This window comes from Phytophthora infestans, genomic scaffold, assembly GCF_000142945.1.
Source record: "Phytophthora infestans T30-4 supercont1.10 genomic scaffold, whole genome shotgun sequence".
Classification (NCBI taxonomy): domain Eukaryota; phylum Oomycota; class Peronosporomycetes; order Peronosporales; family Peronosporaceae; genus Phytophthora; species Phytophthora infestans.
Genome location: NW_003303749.1, coordinates 3,455,396 through 3,475,474, shown reverse-complemented (window position 1 = coordinate 3,475,474; position 20,079 = coordinate 3,455,396). Strand labels below are relative to the sequence as shown.

Sequence of the window (20,079 nt, the reverse complement as noted above, 5' to 3'; positions counted from 1 at the left end):
CATATTATTGTGTAAAGACGAAGTGGTGCAAAACTATTTTTACAAGATACATGTATTAATAGAGCGTATCCTATGAGCGCTTCGTACGACCAACGCCAAGAAGCTATAATACTCGTGAGCGAAGTCAAAATTTAACTACAGGTGAACAAAGTCAAGTGTCTGTCCCGAAATGGAACAGCTCCAGTCTTGTCTGCTGGGAAAACGAACAAGTGCTGCCTCAGGCACCGTAGGCTGATGGGGAAGGTTGAACCAGGCCGCAAGGGCCCGCGCAAGCCTTCAATCGACTCGTCGGTGACACTTCGTGAGAGTCAATATGTCACGGTCAAAACAAAGAGCAAACGCTCGATCATGCGAGGGCAAATGTTCAACATACTGCGCCGACTTGCCGCAATTGCAGCAGCTATCCAGTATGTTATTGTCTCCATGTCAGCCACTTCGTGGGCTTTACACGTTCTGAGTGGAGCACACAATCCTACTGAGACTTTACGGGTGTTCCCGTCATCACTTATTCAAGGTTACATGGGTGAAGGACTTGTCCGCGACAGTCCTTTAGTCCAAAATATTTTAGGTGGCGACACAACTCCTCGAGACTCCGCACTGTTCCTTGAGTCGGAAACGAAGACCTCGACCGAAAACTGCTCCACAGTGCCTCTTTTTAACTCCGCAATCTACAATTTCGAGTTCTTGAGCGAAAGATTCCAGGGAATGATAGACGACTCGAAGTATAACACCTCCGAACTTGACAATCTGGAACTCGTACTGATCGTAGTCGACTGTACGTTCCGGCAAATTCTCACGGGTGACCCGTCCGCGGTGCGAGTGTTCAACTTGGTTCGTTCGCAATCTGACCCCAACGACTTGTACGTGGTCACAATGTCGCTGAATGTACAGGAGTATGAGGTGCGCGGGTTAAGGAAGAAAGGCCCAGCGACGGTGGGTATACTCACCAAGGTGCAAGACATGCAGGCTCAAACAGTGGAAACGTTCTATATGGTAGCACGGTCGTATCCGTATCTGCGCGTGCCGACCTTCGAGATGTATGAGCGGGTGGGAGTAACGAGTGATAGTTATCGGGAGCTACTCAGTATTCCACGCGATCCGTATACTCAGCCTGTGCTGCATTTGGTCACGGCACGAAAACGTGGTTTTTACAATGGTGACACGCAGCGCAATGTTCGCGTAATGTATTCATCCTTGGATGGGCTGAACGCAAAGACAGCACTGACACGCTGGGAGTGGATTGGTCGGGCTGGAACTCAAGATTCATGGGCCTGGGTGCATTGCATTCATTTCTTCTTTGGCTTGCAGACAATCTATTCCTTGATTGTGCTCTTCCTCGTGACGTATCAGAAGATTCGGTCGGGCAAAGTTTGGATTGGGGATCCCTTCTCAACGATATCGACAGCCGACCTGGTGCTGCGGGGTATTCTAGTGCTGGTCTCCTGCTTTCTTGACAACTTTTGGTCGGTCAACGAGTACGCAATGTCTAGAGCCTCGATGCTTACGGGATCCCAAACGGTTCTGGTTCATAAAGAGATCATGCATGCTGACATCCTGGTGATCGTACTCAGTATGGCGGGGTTTCTAAGCGCTATCTTTCGCGAACGGCTTGACCCCTCAATTGCCATTTTTCTCTTTGAGTTTATTCACAGGTACCAATTGCCTTTGATACGCACTGCGCCAGTCGTTGTGGAGAAGATTTCGACCTACTCGAACTTGCAATGGGGACGTGGTCTAGCGCAGGTCACTCCCGCGATTGCAGACATGTCTCCCATGTCGTTATGGTCATCGTTCCAGTTTCCAGCGAAAGATCCAGTTTTTATCATTGTATCCTTCTTTCCAACGACTTATTTGATGGTCGCAATGTCGACTCTTGCAATTCTTCGGAAGATCTATCGATGGCGCTATCCGGATAAAGTCCATGTTCGATCGAGCCAAAGTACGGATACGTCTGGGAGCGAGAAGGCCGCGATGTCGACAAGAGGAATTGTTACCAACTTTGAGCTTTCAACTGGTGCGATGCTTCGGACACGGTTCGGACTCATTTCAGACTACAACAACTATGTTTACTTTAAAGGGATGAAGTTTGCATCTCCTGATGGGGTCTACTGCTCGGGCTACGTGATCGTCAATGGCAAATTTCTAGTGAGTACGGAGAATCTGCTGGCAATTGTGATGATCAAGTTGGTTCACGCACGTCTTACGAATGTGTACGTGTACGAAGTAGACGGGAATACTGTCAAGGAGACAGCTAGACTGGTGTATCCGAACACGTTCATGTGGTCAGATTTATGGCGTCTAAACGTCACAGTCTTACTCTAGATAGTTTACGGAGAAATATTTTGCATTTTTTTTAACAGAACTTGCACGATATCTTACCGTTTCTAGATTATTGAACCGTCGCTGTAGTAGTTAAGCCGATCAATCGAGCGTACGCCATGTCGGAGCCGCCGGCATCTCCTGGGTCTAAGAGGAAGATGCCGAAGCATCTTCGTCATGCCGCCACTAATCGGAGTAAACTGGTGACAGCAACACGCTCCAAGCGGAAACCTCGCGTGTATCTGGTCCAGCGATCTACCGGGGAGCCCATGCGTGAATGGGTGCAGCGAAACCTCGAAAGCTCGTTGGCTGGCAACACGTTCAGTGCTACAATGGCCATTTTGAGTACTTTCCAGGCTCTATTCCACGTTAGTCTTAACTGGACAGGACTTCGAATTGGACTCGATTCTTGGATGCAAGGTACAAAGTTATGAGTAAAAGAATACAGTGTGTTTTCAACTAATTGATATACGCCGTCACCAGAGGTCGATTTCAGCATTAATCTGGTGTTCACGCTCGAGTAAGTCTGTGCTTATATCGCTATTCTGCAATACATCTCTCATTAATCTTGGTTCAGGTATGTCGTGCACGCGTATGCGGCGTTCGATCGCCTCGAATACATCGTGAGTTTCTTTCCGCTAGTCGAATTTGCAGTTGTGTTGCCGTCATGGTTTGATCTCATCACCACGCACACTCCCAGCATCGACTACACCGACGCCCTTCCTCAAGTTTCGCGAATGTTGCGTCCCTTACGTTTCATTCGTATTTTCCGACTTGTGCAATTCGCGACATCGTCTCTTCAGCAACAAGCTGTGGCTGCGATGCTCACCATTGTCTCGATCGTCTTCACTACAGCCGGCGTGGTGCAAGCTACCGAGGCTTGTCTCCAAGAATGTGACGGAGAGCCGAAAGTATGCAAATGTCGCGACTTGTCGTTCCCGAATTTACTCTACTTTGTGGTGGTCAGTATTTCGACTTTGGGTTATGGTGATATCGCCCCCGTGTCCATGAGTGGCAAGTTCGTGGTCGCCTTCGTCATCCTCTTCACGTTCATTGTAGTACCCATTCAAGTGAACGGTATTCAAGCCACGATCACTTCGCATACCGATTATTCGTCTGCCTATTCGGAAGCCAAGCTACACCCTCATGTGATCCTCACTGGGTTTGTCAATGCCGACTCGCTCTCGGTGTTCTTCGGTGAGTTTTTCCACCCCAGCAATCTCAACTGGAACGAACGAGTTGTCATTCTCAACGCTGCTCCACCCACACCGGAGATCAACAAGGTGCTACATGCTTACGATAGTAAAGCCCAGTACATTGTGGGCTCTCCGATGCTGGATGAGGATTTAACGCGAGCTGTTCTGTGCGATGCGAGTGCTTGCTACGTCCTAGTGAACCGACAGTCTTCACGTCCACAGTATGCGGATCAATGCTGTGCGCTTATCACGATTGCGCTGCGTCGTGGAAACCCGACATGTCCGATTTACGCGCAGATAATTAACTCTCGCAATGCAGCGACGTTGCTTAAAATGGGCGCTAGTGATGTGGTAGTTGTGGGGATGCTCAAGTTCTCGATTCTAGGGAGAAGTTGCCAAGTGAATGGACTGCCTACGCTTCTCCTCAACTTGCTTGCCCAATGCAACAGCGACTTGGACAGCCATCATTCCTCGTTGCAGTGGCAGAGTCAGTATCTTCATGGGTATATGCACGGTATCTTCCTTGTTGATATCCCCCGAACATTCTCGAGTCTTACATTTGGTGATCTCATTCGCTTCCTGTACGACAAAGCCTCGATAATTCCTCTCGCGATGCTTACCGACGACGGAGTGCGCTTCATGGACATGGACTATAAACTGGGAGCCACTCCCGATCCGAATCTTTGCTGTAAGGTGTATGCAATTGCCAAAGGCCTCAGTGCCGTCGAAGGTGTCATGAAGATCCCACCGGAGCAGATTCTATCGTACCGCAAAGGTATGCGTCGCAAAGGCAAGTCGACGTCGGCTACTAATTTAAATGAGATGAAGAAAATTAAACCTGCGTTGGGGAACGAGATCGAGCAGATCCGCGAGAGTATCATCAACATGTACACGGTCGCTGACGACTACGACCTGGAAGCGGCGATGGGGTTGGCTGAAAATTCCAATGGGCTTAACACGAGCTCGCAGGAACGGTTAATGGGGGAAATGTCGGAGTATGAGCGCTTTGCAGCGCTTGGTGTACCGGACGATGTCTCCGACCATATTGTAGTCTGTGGTTTCCCATCCGACACTTATCATTTTATCAAAACCATTCGAGAGGCACCTATGCCGGACGACAATACTCCGTCTCCAGCTGTAGTTTTCCTGGCGTCGGCGTGTCTGGATGAGCGCGAATTTGAGCGTCTACGTGGTTTTTGTGATGTGTACTTTGTACAAGGATCTCCTGTAAACTTTGGCGATCTCAAGAAAACCAATATTCGCTTTGCAATATCGGTTTTGATTCTCACACAATCGTCGGAAGTACAGTATTCCGACCCGAATATGGTGGATGCTGACGCAATTACTATTGTGCGGTACATTGTGGAGATCAGTCAGCGCACAAGGATGCCAAATCTCGTGGTCGAACTGGACAAATCCTCGAATGTTAAGCTACTGAGTTCGTTGGCCAATGAGAGGCGGACGAGCTCTGCCTTTGGGCTACCAGCATTGGTAGTCCGCAATATATCGTACCGTTCACCTCGTCGAGACAGCGTGTCGTCTGTGGCTCGACGTGATTCGTTCTGGTCCTCTCTCGACGAAGGGGACGGTAATACCGACGCTTCCTTTGTGTTGGAAGAGTTCATCGCCTCGGGTCGAGTGTTCATGAACTCAATGCTCGACTCTCTTATGAGCGAATGTTACAGGAAACCATGGATCACACAGTTTCTTCATATCCTCATTAACGGCAGCATCAACGACGTCGAGTACGCTTTTTTGTTTTCAATTGTAGAGGAGCGATTGGATATTGATATTGTTGTTGAAGGGAGCGCCGCCTTTTCCAGGTCGAAGCGCCCGATGAGCTTGTGGCCCTAAATTATGGTGCATGCTTTCGAAAGTTTCTCGACATGGTTCGTGCTGTGTAGATAACTTATGTGAAGATTACTGACAATTCTTGTCGTGTTCTTGTTTAGGCAAGCTGCATGGTTATCGGGTTGTGGCGCCCAGAACGTGGCGTGGTGCTTCCCCACCCTTGTGTCTTCATTAACCCTCCCATGGACCTCCAGGTCGAGCCTGGAGACCTCTTCTTTGTCGTGGGAAAGCCTTTCACCTTCGCCTCTAGCCCCGACATCTTCACAAACGAAAGTTGAAGCAAGCTTATATTTACATTCGTATTTTCCACCAATCCATATTCCATTTCTAAGTTGTTTCATCCAATCACATGCATTCTTCTTCTGTGGTGCACTTTTATCGAGTGAGCTTGGCCTGCATTGAGTCCTGTCGGTTCTGCGTCAAGATGAGTGCGTTCCGGTCCAAGTTCCTGTATCCTGCCAAGGTAAACTGGTTCCCGGGCCACATGGCTCTTGCCAGGCGTCAAATGGTGGCGCAGATGGACGCTGTGGACGTGCTGATCGAGGTTCGCGACGCTCGAATCCCGTGGAGCTCAGCCAACCCCGTCCTGGAAGAAGCGTTCGGCAAGTCCAAGCCCCGACTCGTAGTTTTCAATAAAAGCGACTTGGCCAACTCAAATATGCAGCAACGAGTTGAAAAACAGTGCAAAAATCAGCTTGGAGAGGCCACTGACTGCCTCTTCACGTCCGTGACCAAAGGCAAACGGCTTCAAGCCATCTTGCAATGGTGCAACAAGCACAGCCAAGCGCAGTTCAAGAGTACAGCGGGATCTATGGTCATGGTGGTCGGTATCCCAAATGTGGGCAAGAGCTCGCTTATCAACGAGTTTCGGCGGCTCTCGAACTCTGGAAAACTGGCCAAAGGTCGAAGCAGAGCGACAGTGGGGCCGACACCCGGAGTCACCGTTCGCAACGACATCATCAAGGTGTGTAGTGACATAAAGGTTAAGAGCGGGTTAAAGGTTATCGACTCATGTGCACGTTGTTATGGTTTGATGGCTCTAGGTGAACGACAAGCCGGCGGTGTATGTGGTGGACACGCCTGGTGTCATGCTGCCCAATATTCCGTCATCGGAGACGGGTATGAGACTGGCACTGACTGGAGCTATCAAGGACGACGTAGTAGGCACTGAGTTGATTGCAGACTACATGTTGTTCTTGCTCAACCAAATGAAGTCGACACGGTATGTGGACACGCTGAAGCTTCCAGGACCAACAGACAACATCGGTGATCTCTTCAAGCTCGTGTACAAACGTTGCGGTGCATTGGGAAAAGAACCGGACGTTCAAGACCGTCTGGCAGCGCAGTTCTTACTAGCAGAATTCCGTCGAGGAGCTCTTGGCAACTTCACGTTGGATCCTATCGATACACCAACTGAGGTCATTAAACCCACAGCACCTTCATCGTAATAGAGATAAATTTTCCTGGTAGATCCTTTAAATGGCTTTAGCGAAGCAGAGTCCCAAGGTGTGAGGACGAGAATCGAGTCTAATGACCCGCTATTCTTAGTGGCCTCCCGATGGTGACACCTTGCGCATCCAGTTTGCAAGTTGCTGGCAGCTCCTGCAAGTCGTTTCGGCTGCCGAGTACACAGTGGAAAGTCACAGCTCGACGTACACAGATAGCTCGTGGCTTGAGACCGTGCCCCAAAATAAGCGCAACCGCCGCTGCAAGTCGGGATGATCCCATTCCCGCTTTTCCAAACGGGGCACACCAGAATGACAGACACGCCCTCGCGGGTGTCCATGGCGAAAGTGATCCCCAAGGATGCGTCAGGTAAAGTCACCGAGATGGTTCGTAGCAGTGGCCGTAGTGGCACGAACCAGCACAGCAAAAACGAGTCTCCTGTGTATGCTCCGAAAACGCCTAATGGGGTGAGCAGTGCACCGGTGTCGCCTCAAAAGGGGACTCGACTGCACATTATGGGCGCCAGTATGCACGACCTCAAGCTCAACCACATCTTCCGTCCGCGGGGAAGCAGGAACGGTGGGACTCCAAGTCGTCAGGAAGATATTGGCATCTCCTTCGTGTCGCTGGAGTTTTCCAATGCAGAAATGGAGCAACGCTTCACACTGGCGCGATGTGTGAAATACCAGACCCGACTCAAATTTGGAGCAGGGTTTACCGCGTTCTTCATCCCGCTACTGGTTATTATGCAAGTGAGCTTCAAGGCCAACGCGGAAGACGGCACCAAGTGGACCCAGCTACCCCTGGTTATGGTGTTTCCCGGGGTTGTAACCTTGATGGGTTTACTCGTGTGCTTCTTTCAGCACTTCTTCATGACCCACATGCGATGGCTAACTCTAGTCTGCCTCGTCGGACAGATTAGTGCGTTGCTAGACACCACGGCTGCTGGAACTATGGTGAGCGAACGTAACATTTGGGTGCAGTTCATCTTCTCGCTGGGTATCACGAGTTCGACGGGGTTAACCTTTCTTAAGTCCACGACAGTACTGGTGTGCTCCAGTCTATTCTTCCTGATCCTAGCGTGGGTACGTTTCGCTAGTAAGACGTCCACTGAACAGCTGAGTGCTCCAGGAACGGTGAGTGCTGCTATCATCCTCTATTCGATCCTACTCTGCTTCTTGTCGTGGAACTGGGAGTACGAAGAACGTCGTGACTTCGTGCTGACTGAACGACTAGCTCAGGAGAACGTTATGGTGCAAATGACTATGGAGATGACGGGCTGGTTCAGTGGTGGTGCAGCGGATCAATCACCAGACAACAGATCCGACGCTGGTGGTATTCTGAGTGCGAATTGCCACATCGACCCCAAGGACGTACTAGTGAAGGAAGAACTGGGTGAAGGCACCTTTGGTTGTGTGTATGCAGCCACTTGGAAAGAGACTCGTGTGGCTGTGAAGAAGATCACGTTGCAAGGTGATACCAAGTCCATTGTGACAAGTTTTGGCTCGGAAGCCAGCGTCATGGCTCAACTGCGTCACCCGAACGTCGTCATGTTCATGGGTGTCATGGTTCACCCGGAATTCGTGGGGTTGGTCATGGAACTCTGCCCCAAAGGGAGTGTGTACAGCGTCATCCACAATGATGATGTTAAGATCGATTGGTCTTTGTTGCTTCGTATGATGGTCGACTCGAGTCGTGGAATGCACTTCTTGCACTCGAGTAAACCGCCTATCCTGCACCGAGACCTTAAGAGCGTGAACTTGCTTATTGATGCAGACTGGAGATGCAAAGTGTCGGACTTTGGTTTGTCCAAACTCAAAGCTTTCCGTGAAGATCGCAACGACGCGAGTATGAGTGCGAGTACCAATGCTGGGAACAAGCCCAATGGCTCTCGCGTATTCATCGGCTCGAGTGTATGGATTGCACCTGAAGTGTTCAAAGGTGAGGAACACACAGAGAAGACAGATGTGTACAGCTTTGGCGTGATCATCTTCGAGGCATTGAGTAGCTCCGTACCGTACAATTCCATCTCGGTAGACGCTGTTCCCTTCGTGGTACAAGCTGGGAAGCGTCCTATTGACTTCCACCCACTGGAGTTGCCACCAGGAGATGCTATGCAGGATCTCTACAGCCTTATGACACGTTGCTGGAGTGCAGAGCTCTATGCTCGACCATCCTTCTCCGTCATCATTTCAACTTTACAGTCCATTCTAACCAAACATTGCGGTGACGAGAAGTGGGAGGATCATATCATCTACCCTGACCGGAAGATCGTTAGTGCTATGAATGCACCTGCAGACGATGACGGGTTGTCTATCCGAGAGGAGGATTTGGTAGTGGATTCGGCTATCGGACGTGGCGTCTTCGGTGTCGTGTACAAGGGCAGCTACTTCGGTACCCCAGTCGCTATTAAAAAGCTTCATGTGAGTGGTGTACCTAAGAACACGTTGGTCGAATTTGAGAAGGAATGCAGCATCATGAAAGGCTTACATCATCCGAATATTGTGCTGTTCATGGGCTCCTGCTCCAAGCCACCGACGCTGCTACTTGTCACCGAGCTGCTTGCAAACGGAAGCTTCTTCGATATCTACCACAAGATGCCACGTCCTGAACCAGCTCGACAATTGCGTCTGGCTTACAGTGTGGCGTTTGATATGGCTAAAGGGTTGGCGTACCTGCACAACCACAATCCGATCGTGATTCATCGCGATCTCAAGTCCCAGAACATCCTTTTGGACGACCGGATGCGTACAAAAATTGCAGACTTTGGGCTCTCGAAGTTCCGTGATGTCGGTAAGACCATGTCGATCTGTGGTAGTCCGCTGTGGGTGGCGCCTGAAGTGCTGCGTGGAGAGAAGTATGGCACTCCGTGCGACGTCTACAGCTTCTCCATCATTGTGTGGGAAGCTCTAGCTTGGGGAGAACCCTACCCAGATCTGGGATCTAGTGATATTATGAACGGTGTCGCGGGTGGGAATCTGCGCCCGAGTGTGCCGGATGGAACGCCGGCACCGTTTGCCCGCTTGTTAGAAGAATGCTGGACCAAAAAACAGGACCAACGTCCAACGTTTAACGAACTCGTACCAAGACTCGAAGCCATGGGCAAGGACTTTGGAGCCTAGACTTGTGAAAGACTATAGTTCCTTTATCGCTAGCTCTTAGTGTACGCTCTATCTTTTCTGATCTCGTTCTCTGACACATCGCTCTCATCGTGTATTTAATACAAACAACTCTAATCTCTTACCTACTCTGTCTCCTCGTCAGAGGTAAGAGCCAACTGGAAAACACGGTAGTGGTGGTTCAACGACTTGATGGTATGCAACTTGAAGGAGCTCATGAGAACGCCGTCGCTAGGATTCGCGCGATCAAATAACACACGTCGAGCTCGACTGTGCACCAACGCCATCGCACACATAGCACACGGCTCTCGGTCTAGATATACGTCATATCCAGTGCACAGGTACGACTCGCCCTGCTTCTTGTCAGCCAAGATTTCGTCTACCGCCACCTCTGAGTTTACTGCTTCTACACACTTCTGCTTCTTGCGTGCCGTCTCTTCATCGTCCTCAGCTTCTCGTCGTTGGTCACGCTCTGCAACACCGTCGACTGCCACCATAACGGGGTGATACAGCGTCTCGTATTTGTATTTCACTTGCATGTCACCATGCACTTCCGACGCGACAACTTGCGCGTCCAGCTCGGGGTCCACGATAGCACAGCCCCATGCACAGCTCAACGTTTTCTGTCTCTCCTTCTTCAGTTGCTTTCCAATTTGGATTGCCGTTCTAAGATGTTTCTCCATCTTTTCCTTTTCCTCCTTTTCGATTGGAGGCAACGCTGCAGCTTCTTCAACGCTGGCGTGGAAAATTAGAGGCCAACATCTTGTATGCTTCTCGAACAGCTCGCGAGTGCGCGGTGCAAGCTTCAGAGCCTCCGCAGTCGTGAATTTAGCTTCAAATATTTTTTCCAATTGATGCAGCTCTTGTGAGGACGTTACAGACGCTAGATCATTGGATTTTAGGGGACAAACTAGTGCCACGAGCATTTTCGGAGCTTCCGGATGCTTCTTTAAACGCTTAAGGTGCGCAAATCCAAGCTCCGTTAGAGGCTGAAAATTGGAGGAGAGATGCTTCATGACCTTGGAACCGAACCGGGCGGGGAATTCTAGCGCCACGAAAAGTTGCTGCGCCTCCAGCACCTCCGGATCGACTTCATCGGAGGCAACGACTTCCACAAGCTCCATAATTATCGACTGGCAGAGGAAAAAAAGTGTGTCGTACACTAAACATTGGAAAGTTGCAATGATGTAGCCATTTATAGCCTCGATCTTCTTCTCGCCATGACATCACCGAAGTTCTTCAGTAAAGCGCCAACACAACCGAAGGTGCTACCATTTGCATCTGCGACGGATCCCACGTTGCATCGCTCGGCGTGGAAGAGCACTCGAGCAATTGAGACTTTTACTCTGATTCCTCGTAGGGTAAGTGCATTTTTTGAAATCGTCATAAAATTTGACTAAAACTGGATGCTGTTAGTAGCCACCTTCTCGGTTTCGCGGGCAACTACGTTATGATCTGTTGGGTCCATTGCAACCGTCAGCTCCGAAGACAGTAGAGTCTACGGGTGATTCTGAGTCACCTGTCTCAAAATTTAAATCGCTAGCTAATGACGATTCTCCTGAATCTACAAACAATGCAAAAGTTTCTACTGACGAGCCCCAGGGCTCAAGTCCAACGCAGCAGGCCTTGGGTCCTCGACAAGACGCTGCTACTACTAAACCTGCAACAAATAACGAAGCAGTGGTAAAAAGTACACATGCTGGTGCGAAAACTTTGATGACGAATCTGGAGGAGCTGCGCTGGTTCCAGCATCGGTGGCTAGATAAGCACGGCAGGAACAGCAACCTCAAGACAACTCGTGAACAATTAGCTCTAATGCGGCGTTGGTTTGACTCACTTGACGCTGACGGATCTGGTGAAGTCGGGCTGGACGAACTGGAGGATCCTCTCGTGTCAGTCGGACTAGCAGCCAGTCGAGACGATGTGCAGCGTTTGATCGAGGAGGTGGATGTCAATGGCACTGGTAGTGTCACTTTCGACGCTTTCCTGAATTTATTTTACCCAGAACGAGTCAAGCGTGAGCGAACTCGAAGATTTCCTCCTCCACTGCATGCTCCAAAGCATCGACCCCCCGCACGGTCCCAAGTTTCGTCGGGTATTTCTAAAGCGAATCCGAAAGGAAAGCGTTCTAGACATGTGGAAACAAACGTTGTCAATCCAGTGGCCCGTCTATTCGAGAACCTCCAAGCTGGTAAACTCGGTGATCTAACCGTCCCATTTCCCGTTCTCATCACAGCCTACCGACGTCGGATGCTACTCGACGCACACATGGCTGACAATTCGACTGCAAAAAGGTATCGTAAAAGTTGTAAGATCGAGATGAACGCAGCACTCTTTCAACTGACATCCGTACTAGAGTTGGGTCTTCAGTGTTGCAGGCACTTGAGTCAACAAAGCGAGACAATTCAACTCCTGAGACGACGTTTGATTGGCGCAAGAAACATACCGATCTCCAGCTTCCGACACTACCATGACTTTCATATGTAGCCAAGTGCACTAACAGAATGCGCAAAAGTGATCAAGAAATAATTATAACACAACTGACATTCTCTCCTCTTTCTCTGAATCAATCTCGCCACTTTACAGATTCATTTTCCCAAGCCTCGTCGGCTCCCCGCGCCCGTGCCGACAAAGGGGTTCGACTCACAATGTCCTACGCCACCGCTCGAAGTGGCTTCACTGTCCTTGATGATGCACGTCGAACGTGAGAAGGTTTCCCGAAAAAAAAATCTGGAACCCCACTCCATCTACTCGCTCGATGAGACACCACCCCTAACACGTAAGGGCAGCTCAGCTTCCTTCGCTACGCACCACAGGAGGAGAATAAAGGGCGCCCTGCCACTTCCCTCTTGACTTCCCGTGGCCCAAATTTCGCCAACAAGGCATCCGCGGTGTTCCGTTCGCTCCCCAAAATCCCACAATGCGGCGTTGCTTGACTGTCGACCATCGCTCATATTGGGAAGAATTTACTTGGCATTCACTGTACTCATTGGTGGAGTCTTTGAAGAGCCACTAGTACTTGTCACTGGCTTCTGCATCGGTGTCTGAGACGGCTGGGAGGCTTGAGGTCCCGACGTTGCAGCGCCCGGATGCTGCTGGTTCGGGGCAGCACCCGGCTGACTGCCAGCCTGGCCGGCAGCTCCTACTTTTGTACGCTTGAAAGCTGCAGCATTTGCTGCTGCGGCCATCTGCTGCTGAGACTGTGAGAGCGTTCGCTTCTGGCCCGACATGTGCGCCGAGTCGCTGCTTCCGTTCTTCATTGCATCGCCTCCGGAGAGCCCCGAGCTGCCGTCACCTTGAAGGTCATCAGATCCCAGCAGCGACGACGACAGATCCAAGTTCAGGAAGTCCGAAGACTCGCCAAGACTCATATCTCCACTCATACGTTGTTGGTTGGCGCCACCATTGGCCGCGCCATTCCGCTGGGCTTGAGCTTGAGCTTGTGCGCGAGCTTGAGCTTGAGCCTGAGCCTGGGCTTGTTGCTGCTGCTGTTGCATGTAGTTCGGGTTCTGTCGCTGTTGCATCTGCTGCTGCATTTGCTGCTGCTGCATTTGTCGCATCGAGTTTTGACGTTGAAGAGCTTGGTTCTGCTGGTACTGCTGCTGTTGGAGCGAGTTTTGACGCTGCATCTGAGCTTGTTGCTGTGCCTGTTGCATTTGAAGCTGCCGCCGTTGCAGTTGTGCTTCCTGGAATTGTTGCAGCTGCTGTGGCGTGAGCTGCTGTCTCATCTGCGGGTTCTGCTGCATCTGCATCTGCAAATGTTGCTGCTGCATTAGCTGCTGCTGCGTCATCCGGTTGCCGTATGGCATGTTGCCTACTACGTTGCCTTGCGGCATGCCGCCAGCTCCCGGGTTCATACTCATGCCAGAAGGCCCATTACCAGCCATCATCGACGCGTTGCCGGAGTTTCCCGTCCCACAACCCGGTACACCGCCAGAACCTGCTCCACGAGGGTTGCCTCCAGCCTTGTGCTGCGCCCTTGCACCCATCGTCACAGCCAAATGTTGCAGTCGCGTCTTCAGAGATGAGAAATCGCCATACTCGTCCCGGTTCTTCGCTGTCCGGTACAGAGAATCCTCTAGTCTCCTCGCCATGTCCGGCAACCGTCGGATCCACTCGGCAGGTGCGTCTGGTTTCCGTTGCTGCAACAAACTAACACTGCACAGCAATACCAGTCAATAAAAAGAACAAGTTAGTCAACGCCGCGTCGTTCTGTAGCAGTCTGCGTACGTACATTTTGCCGATCATCTTCCGACGTAGAGGGAGATCGTTCTCCGACTGCCATGCCGTCTGCGTATCGTTGCTACCACCAGGTGTCCGGCCCGCCGCAGCGCGCTGTTGAGCCTGTTGCTGTGCCATTTGAGCTGCTCGCATCCTTGCTGCGTTCATCATACCGGCCTGCTGCGCGTTCTGTTGAGCATTGCCCATCATCATGTTCGGATTGCCATACTGCGCATACGCCGCGTTGCCTGGAGCTCCTCCACGGTTCATCGCTGGGTTGCCACGTTGCACATACGCATTCCCACCCATCATACTCTGCTGTGTGGCAGCGCTTTGACTCATCGAGATACGAAGCACCTCCATCGGTGGAGGAATCAAGTCTGGATGCTGCATCATCATGGCCTTTACGCGCGCAAACTCTTCTTCGTAGGACGAGGTCGGCGGACGGTACGCTTGTCCTGGTTGGCCTCCCATGTACTGACCACCAGCGCTAGTAGGCGGCGCTCCACTCACTCCACCGGACATTTGACCCGCGTGCATTTGCTGTTGATACGACTGGCCAGCGAACTGCTGCGGCTGACCGTTCTGCTGGTTCATCATCATCTGGTTGGCGTATTGACGCTGTTGCTGCTGCTGTTGCATCTGCATCTGCTGTTGCTGCTGTTGTTGGTTGCCAATATGCGGTCGAGCGGACGACGTAGTGGACGGTGCGGACGTCGTAGCACTACTACTCGACGTGTTGCTGCTTACAGGCGCTGAAGAAGCGGCTCCGCTACTAGACTGCGTCGTTGTCGCAGAAGACGGCGCAGAAGAGGCCGTAGATGACGCAGTGGACGTGGCTGTACTGGAGCTCGAAGTCTCCGACTTGTGCGGCGCAGACGACGGCGCGGCGCTCGTCGTAGTCGATGACGTCGCGTTGGACGTTGAGGAAGACTGTGACGTCGACGCTGGAGCACTGCTGGACTCCTTCTTGGTCTGCGAGTCTGTCTCGGTGTTTTTGGCCTTATCATCTGACGTGGTGGACGCGTCAGTCGTCACGACAGAGGATGTCGTTCCGGTGGTGGATGACGAGGGCGCGCCACTCGCTTCGAGCTCCGAGCCGAAGTAGTTCGACGCCATGTCCCCAGACGAGCTCGTAGGCGGCGCAGAGGACGTGGGCGCTGACGAAGACGCTGATGTGGGCGCTGCGTTGTCTCCTGGTTTCTGGTTCTGCGTGTTAGGCGAAGGCTTGGGCGAGTCGCCGAAGCTGAAGTCGTTGTCGCCACCGCTGGGCATGGAGGCGAAAGGGTCATCTCCCAGACTCTGTACGCCCGTGGGAGTACCCACACTGAAAGGTAGGGCGCCGCCACTGCCGCCATTGGGCGAATTGCCCATGGGCGTGCTGTTAGTCCAAGAGCCGAGCGAGCCCAAGTCCAGCAGGTCGCCGCCGGCGAAATCGAAGCCGAAGGAATCCATCGCGCGTGGTTGATTGGATTTAAATACTAGCACAAAGACTACAAGACACTATAAGGCGGAGGATTCCGTCTGCCATGTCACACAAGAGATCCGCAGGTTACAAGACGCTGAGAAATTAACACAAAGGGCTGAGTCGCTGAGCTGCGTACCTGGTAAGCGAGCGTTCTCTCCCCCGTTTACTATTGATCCAAGCCTGAGGGATGAGAAGAGAGAGCGCTAGAGGACGGACGGGGTCTTGTCTACGCTGCTGCTTGGTGTCGCTCCCGTCGTTCGTGCCTACTGCGCGCGGAGGTTTTGTTGGGCTTTTGACGGCTGAAGCGCCCCGTTCAAAACTGAGGGAAAAAGCTAAAATAACGTCTTTGGCGGGCGGGACAAGCTCTGTCAAAGCATACTTAAGAAGTTAAAAACCTTGCAAATTTCAAAAAACCTCGTGTTCAAAATATGACAAAAGCGGGGGTTGTGTTCTCCCTGCTCTGGCTTTCTCTCGCGCGCGAAAATGTTCCCCCTCAACTCAACTGGTGCACTGCTTGGTGAGATTACTGCGCTCGCAGCCGGCGTCGCCAGTCAAGCCGCGGGTGTGACGGCTGATGCCCTACAGCTATCAAAATACATTGCGCCCGTGACGTTTCGTAGGTCTAGTAGAACGATGTCACTCAAGATCGCGCACCTCAACAAAAAACCCTGCGAGGGGCGCGACTCCCACTATTTGAAGGTCGTCGTTTGGCGTGGCAACTCTGATTGGCTACATTTTTAAGTGAAATACTATGTTAGCAATATTCGCCAAAAATGTTGGTGGTCTTTTCAATGCGAATAGTATTTTAAAAATCGAGAACCTTTCAAAATACATGTTTTACATGATTTTTCTAATCTCATTTACCCCAACAACATTTGTCCTTAAAATGAGGACTAAATAAGATGCAAGATCGTCAAATTCCGTAAGGAGGCGAGCGCAATTGCCTATGACAGCTGAGACACCCGACGCCACTTTGTTTAGAATTGAATTTTATTTGATTATACTTTCGAATTTGACGACTTTTGTCCTCTGCTTGAGGACAAACACTTTCTGGGAAGTCATTCCATATACCTTACGGCATAACAGCTCATGCAATTGCGCGTATGTTTAACGAAGTGTTGCTAGTTGGGTAGTAGAGAGCTAATACAGGAATACATTTTTATATATATTTACAGGAGCATCTACCGATACTGAGGCCAAGCAAAGTCATCAACTTTTGGTCCTCGTTTTTTTACCTTAACTTTTATCGCTGGGGTTAACACAGCGAATGCACACGGCTCCGGTGACTTTTTTCATCAATACTCCACACAAAGCCGCCCAAAATAGTTTTAACGATCACTCTTTCGCTCGATATGATCTCATGGCGTCGTTTCACAGTCAGCTATAGCTCCGAGGGGTGGACGCATCGGAGAAGGTGCGCGCGTCCCTGGTACCGTTTGTCGGTTGGCTCTGCCCACGTGCCGACTCGGCTGCCAGAGTACCCTCGTCTGTGGAGGAAATGGTTAAGTAGAACTCAGCGATGTTCTTAGGAATGGTGATGCCCGAGGCGCTGCGACGCTCATGTCGGCTGCAATTGATGACGTAGCCGCGCGGGTTTACGGCCATGTGTGCCTTCAGTCTATTATATTCTACATGGACTCGGTCATATATCCTGTAGCACGGATTTCCTGCTGTAATGTCACACCTGTCACGTACAGTGCACACGGAAAATGATGCAACGTGTGCCCCGAAGTCATCAGCTTCCTCATCTACGTTTCTCCGGCCTTGTCACGAGTAAATATGATGTGCCAGTGCTCGGCAGAAGGTATTGATAGTTTTGATGAAGGCCTATGTATATACACGCAGCACAAGAGCGCTTAATTTCCATGTGTCGCCTTGCTCAAACATACTAAGCAACACGAAGCGTACGTCCATCCGTGATCGGGGAGCGGTCCCCTCTTCCAACGTTTCAAATAGCGAGTGATGTGAGAGCTGAAGGTCCTCTAAAATAGTTTAATCTCATGCGATGTGGAATTAGTTAGTCGCCGGATACGTTTCAGGGACACATACCTTCATAATAGGGCACGGATAGTCCGGCTCATCAGCGTTTCCTGACACTAAAATCTGTCGAGCTCAGAATGGCAGCCGATCTCGCGGTCAACAAGCATACCAAACATTTTGTGGTCGTGTTGCTCGTGAGCGGCACGAGTGTTGTAAGTTTTCTGGCGCGGCATTGGAGGAGGGGAATGGTGTGGAGGGTCAAGGCACTTGTCTTGGCAGCTTTAGAGTAAATCTTAAAATGGTAAAGCACGTTGGTACACTGTCAGCACTTTTGTAAGAAAGGTTGTGTTTGTAAAACGCTCGACAAAATATGCATGTCCAAGTTCTACGTATTCGCGCTCGTACTAGCTGTGTAATGTGTAGCTAATGGCGGGTTATGTCAATGGTGTAGCGAAGCTGCTATAGCATTAGCGTCAGAGGAAGACGTTCGACTCAAAGAGTTCGTTATACAAAGTTTTTTATGTCAAGGAACTTTAGCACAGCGCTAAAATCTACGTTCAAGGGTTACTACTTGACATAACTATTTTGCTTTCAGATCCAAAGTATTTCATTTACTTTATTGCGGTCAAGCCGCCTAAGGGGGAACTATTTAGCAGTGGCGGGGGGAGAGCCATCTTTTGGGGGGGGGGGGCTGGGCCCCTTTAAAATTCTGCCGATTTCCTTTTTTGGCCGTTTTTGTTAGCGGTGTAGAGGTGTTGGAACGAAGCTTGGGGCTGAACGGAGTGACTTCCGCACTTGGTGCGGAGACCGGAGCGAAGACACTTGAGCGGAAGAAGGAAGATTCGAAAGTGATTGATTTATCGGGGCTTACACTGTCCTCACTACCTAGGTCATCCAATCACTCTGGACTCGTCCAATCATCATACTCGTCCAATCATGGGTGGCATAAACAGCGTACCATAATCACAGCGGGAATGTATTGGACGGGTTCAGGTTGACCGGTTAATGGGTACAGCTGATACACAGTACCAAGACCAGCAACCCTTAGTAGTTTTCCAGGGAATTTTTAAAAAGTCCTAAGAAATGGAGCTTTTTTATTTTAAGACTCAAGGCCCCCCTGCTACATGTATCTAGCATAGCTAAATCTAATCAAATGCGTATCGTGTATCTGTTTAAATATCGAGCATAAAATAACGCCTGTGCGACCAACACTTGCAAAACGTGGCATCATGCATCTGTTTACAAAATCTGCCCAATAAAAATGCAGTATATGACCTCAAACCATTAGGCACCTACCAGAATACTTTGCAAAACAATCCATCATGCCACGTTTTTCAAAGGATCTTAAAAGTGACATCCGTCATTTCTTTAAGCTCATATTTGGGCCATCTTGCTAAGATACTATTAATAAGCGGTGGTATTGTGCATTATTTTATGAATTTGTCTAGTCAAAGTAAGCGAAACTTTAAAAATGCAAATGTATGGGGAATATAAGGGTTACCTTAATTGCAGCGGGGCTGCCGTAGCTTTAGCGTCAGAGGAAGACGTTCGACTCAAAGAGTCACTAATACTAAGTTCCTTATCCAAAGGAACTTACAGCCCAAGACCAGGGCTCAAAGTTAATACCTTAACTTTTATGATTCAAAACCAGAAGTGTTTTATTTACTATTATTGCGGCCAAGCCGCCTAGGGGTAAATGTATCTCTTTAACTATCTAGCATAGTTAAACCTAATCAAATGCATAACGTGTGGCTTTCAGCCAACGTACTGAGAGACCTTGTTAACTCTCCAACTTATGTACTGAGAGTTTGTTAGCTCTCCGGGTACTTCGTACCCCTGTGTGTTCCACACCATGTAACCCCGTTACACTCTCCCTCACTAAGATGAGAACATTCCGTTCTCGAACTTTCCTCAGCGAGGTCACGTCTTGTCAAGACGACGGAGGTCACTAGACCTCACCTCTGCGTTCTGCAGCTCCACGAGCTCACAAACGCGTTCGCATCCTTGATGCCTGGCACTTCCACTCCGGCCCACGGCCCAACGTCTCCAGCGCGTCGCGCCGCCCCTGCCTCGTCGGTCCCAGACTCCCAACTGCGCTTCGCAACTGCTCCAAGTGCATCTTCGTCTCTTTCGGTGGCAGAGTACCACCAAGAGTATCGCCGTCGACACGGTCAACGCTCCATGAGTCGTCAACAAGAAGAGAGCAAAGCTCAAAGCTCGTCAGAGCCGCGGGCGCCGCCCAGAGGGAACGATGTTCTGTTCTCGGAACTCGAAGAGGGGCGAAGTCGATTACGACGAGCTCATGGGTAGTGAGGATCACTCCCAACGCAACCTCTCCGAGGTCGCACACTGGTGCCGCGTCTTCCCCAGCGTCCTCTGTGAGGTCTAGCCGCTCAACGGCGCGATCTCAAACAGGAAGAGACCTGCGGACACCGCATTCGTTCTCAAGAACGTTCGAATCCGAATTCGCTCGCTGCGC

At 50.6% G+C, this 20,079-nt stretch overlaps 7 protein-coding genes across 7 annotated transcripts; 5 read left to right on the top strand and 2 right to left on the bottom strand.

The window, feature by feature from the left end:
* Positions 1 to 201: 201 nt before the first annotated feature.
* PITG_07320 (uncharacterized protein) lies at positions 202 to 2,322 on the top strand (the record flags this gene model as incomplete). Its single annotated transcript, XM_002905205.1, has 1 exon — positions 202 to 2,322. The coding sequence occupies one exon, from the start codon at positions 235 to 237 to the stop codon at positions 2,320 to 2,322; it is 2,088 nt and encodes a 695-aa protein (XP_002905251.1).
* Positions 2,323 to 2,438: 116 nt separating this feature from the next.
* On the top strand, positions 2,439 to 5,644 carry PITG_07319 (calcium-activated potassium channel subunit alpha-1, putative; the record flags this gene model as incomplete). The annotated part of the gene is made up of 5 exons (XM_002905204.1): positions 2,439 to 2,739; positions 2,803 to 2,839; positions 2,897 to 5,260; positions 5,320 to 5,404; positions 5,468 to 5,644. 5 exons carry the CDS (start codon positions 2,439 to 2,441, stop codon positions 5,642 to 5,644), a joined length of 2,964 nt encoding a protein of 987 aa, XP_002905250.1.
* A 146-nt stretch (positions 5,645 to 5,790) lies between these two features.
* On the top strand, positions 5,791 to 6,814 carry PITG_07318 (GTPase, putative; the record flags this gene model as incomplete). Its single annotated transcript, XM_002905203.1, has 2 exons — positions 5,791 to 6,330; positions 6,410 to 6,814. 2 exons carry the CDS (start codon positions 5,791 to 5,793, stop codon positions 6,812 to 6,814), a joined length of 945 nt encoding a protein of 314 aa, XP_002905249.1.
* Positions 6,815 to 7,084: 270 nt separating this feature from the next.
* PITG_07317 (protein kinase) lies at positions 7,085 to 9,934 on the top strand (the record flags this gene model as incomplete). Its single annotated transcript, XM_002905202.1, has 1 exon — positions 7,085 to 9,934. One exon carries the CDS (start codon positions 7,085 to 7,087, stop codon positions 9,932 to 9,934), a length of 2,850 nt encoding a protein of 949 aa, XP_002905248.1.
* Positions 9,935 to 10,294: 360 nt separating this feature from the next.
* On the bottom strand, positions 10,295 to 11,055 carry PITG_07316 (uncharacterized protein; the record flags this gene model as incomplete). Its single annotated transcript, XM_002905201.1, has 3 exons — positions 10,295 to 10,310; positions 10,346 to 10,734; positions 10,810 to 11,055. 3 exons carry the CDS (start codon positions 11,053 to 11,055, stop codon positions 10,295 to 10,297), a joined length of 651 nt encoding a protein of 216 aa, XP_002905247.1.
* A 90-nt stretch (positions 11,056 to 11,145) lies between these two features.
* Positions 11,146 to 12,405, top strand: PITG_07315 (uncharacterized protein; the record flags this gene model as incomplete). Its single annotated transcript, XM_002905200.1, has 3 exons — positions 11,146 to 11,292; positions 11,351 to 12,131; positions 12,302 to 12,405. The coding sequence occupies 2 exons, from the start codon at positions 11,648 to 11,650 to the stop codon at positions 12,403 to 12,405; spliced, it is 588 nt and encodes a 195-aa protein (XP_002905246.1).
* Positions 12,406 to 12,514: 109 nt separating this feature from the next.
* Positions 12,515 to 15,607, bottom strand: PITG_07314 (uncharacterized protein; the record flags this gene model as incomplete). Its single annotated transcript, XM_002905199.1, has 2 exons — positions 12,515 to 14,089; positions 14,166 to 15,607. 2 exons carry the CDS (start codon positions 15,605 to 15,607, stop codon positions 12,898 to 12,900), a joined length of 2,634 nt encoding a protein of 877 aa, XP_002905245.1.
* Positions 15,608 to 20,079: the final 4,472 nt, after the last annotated feature.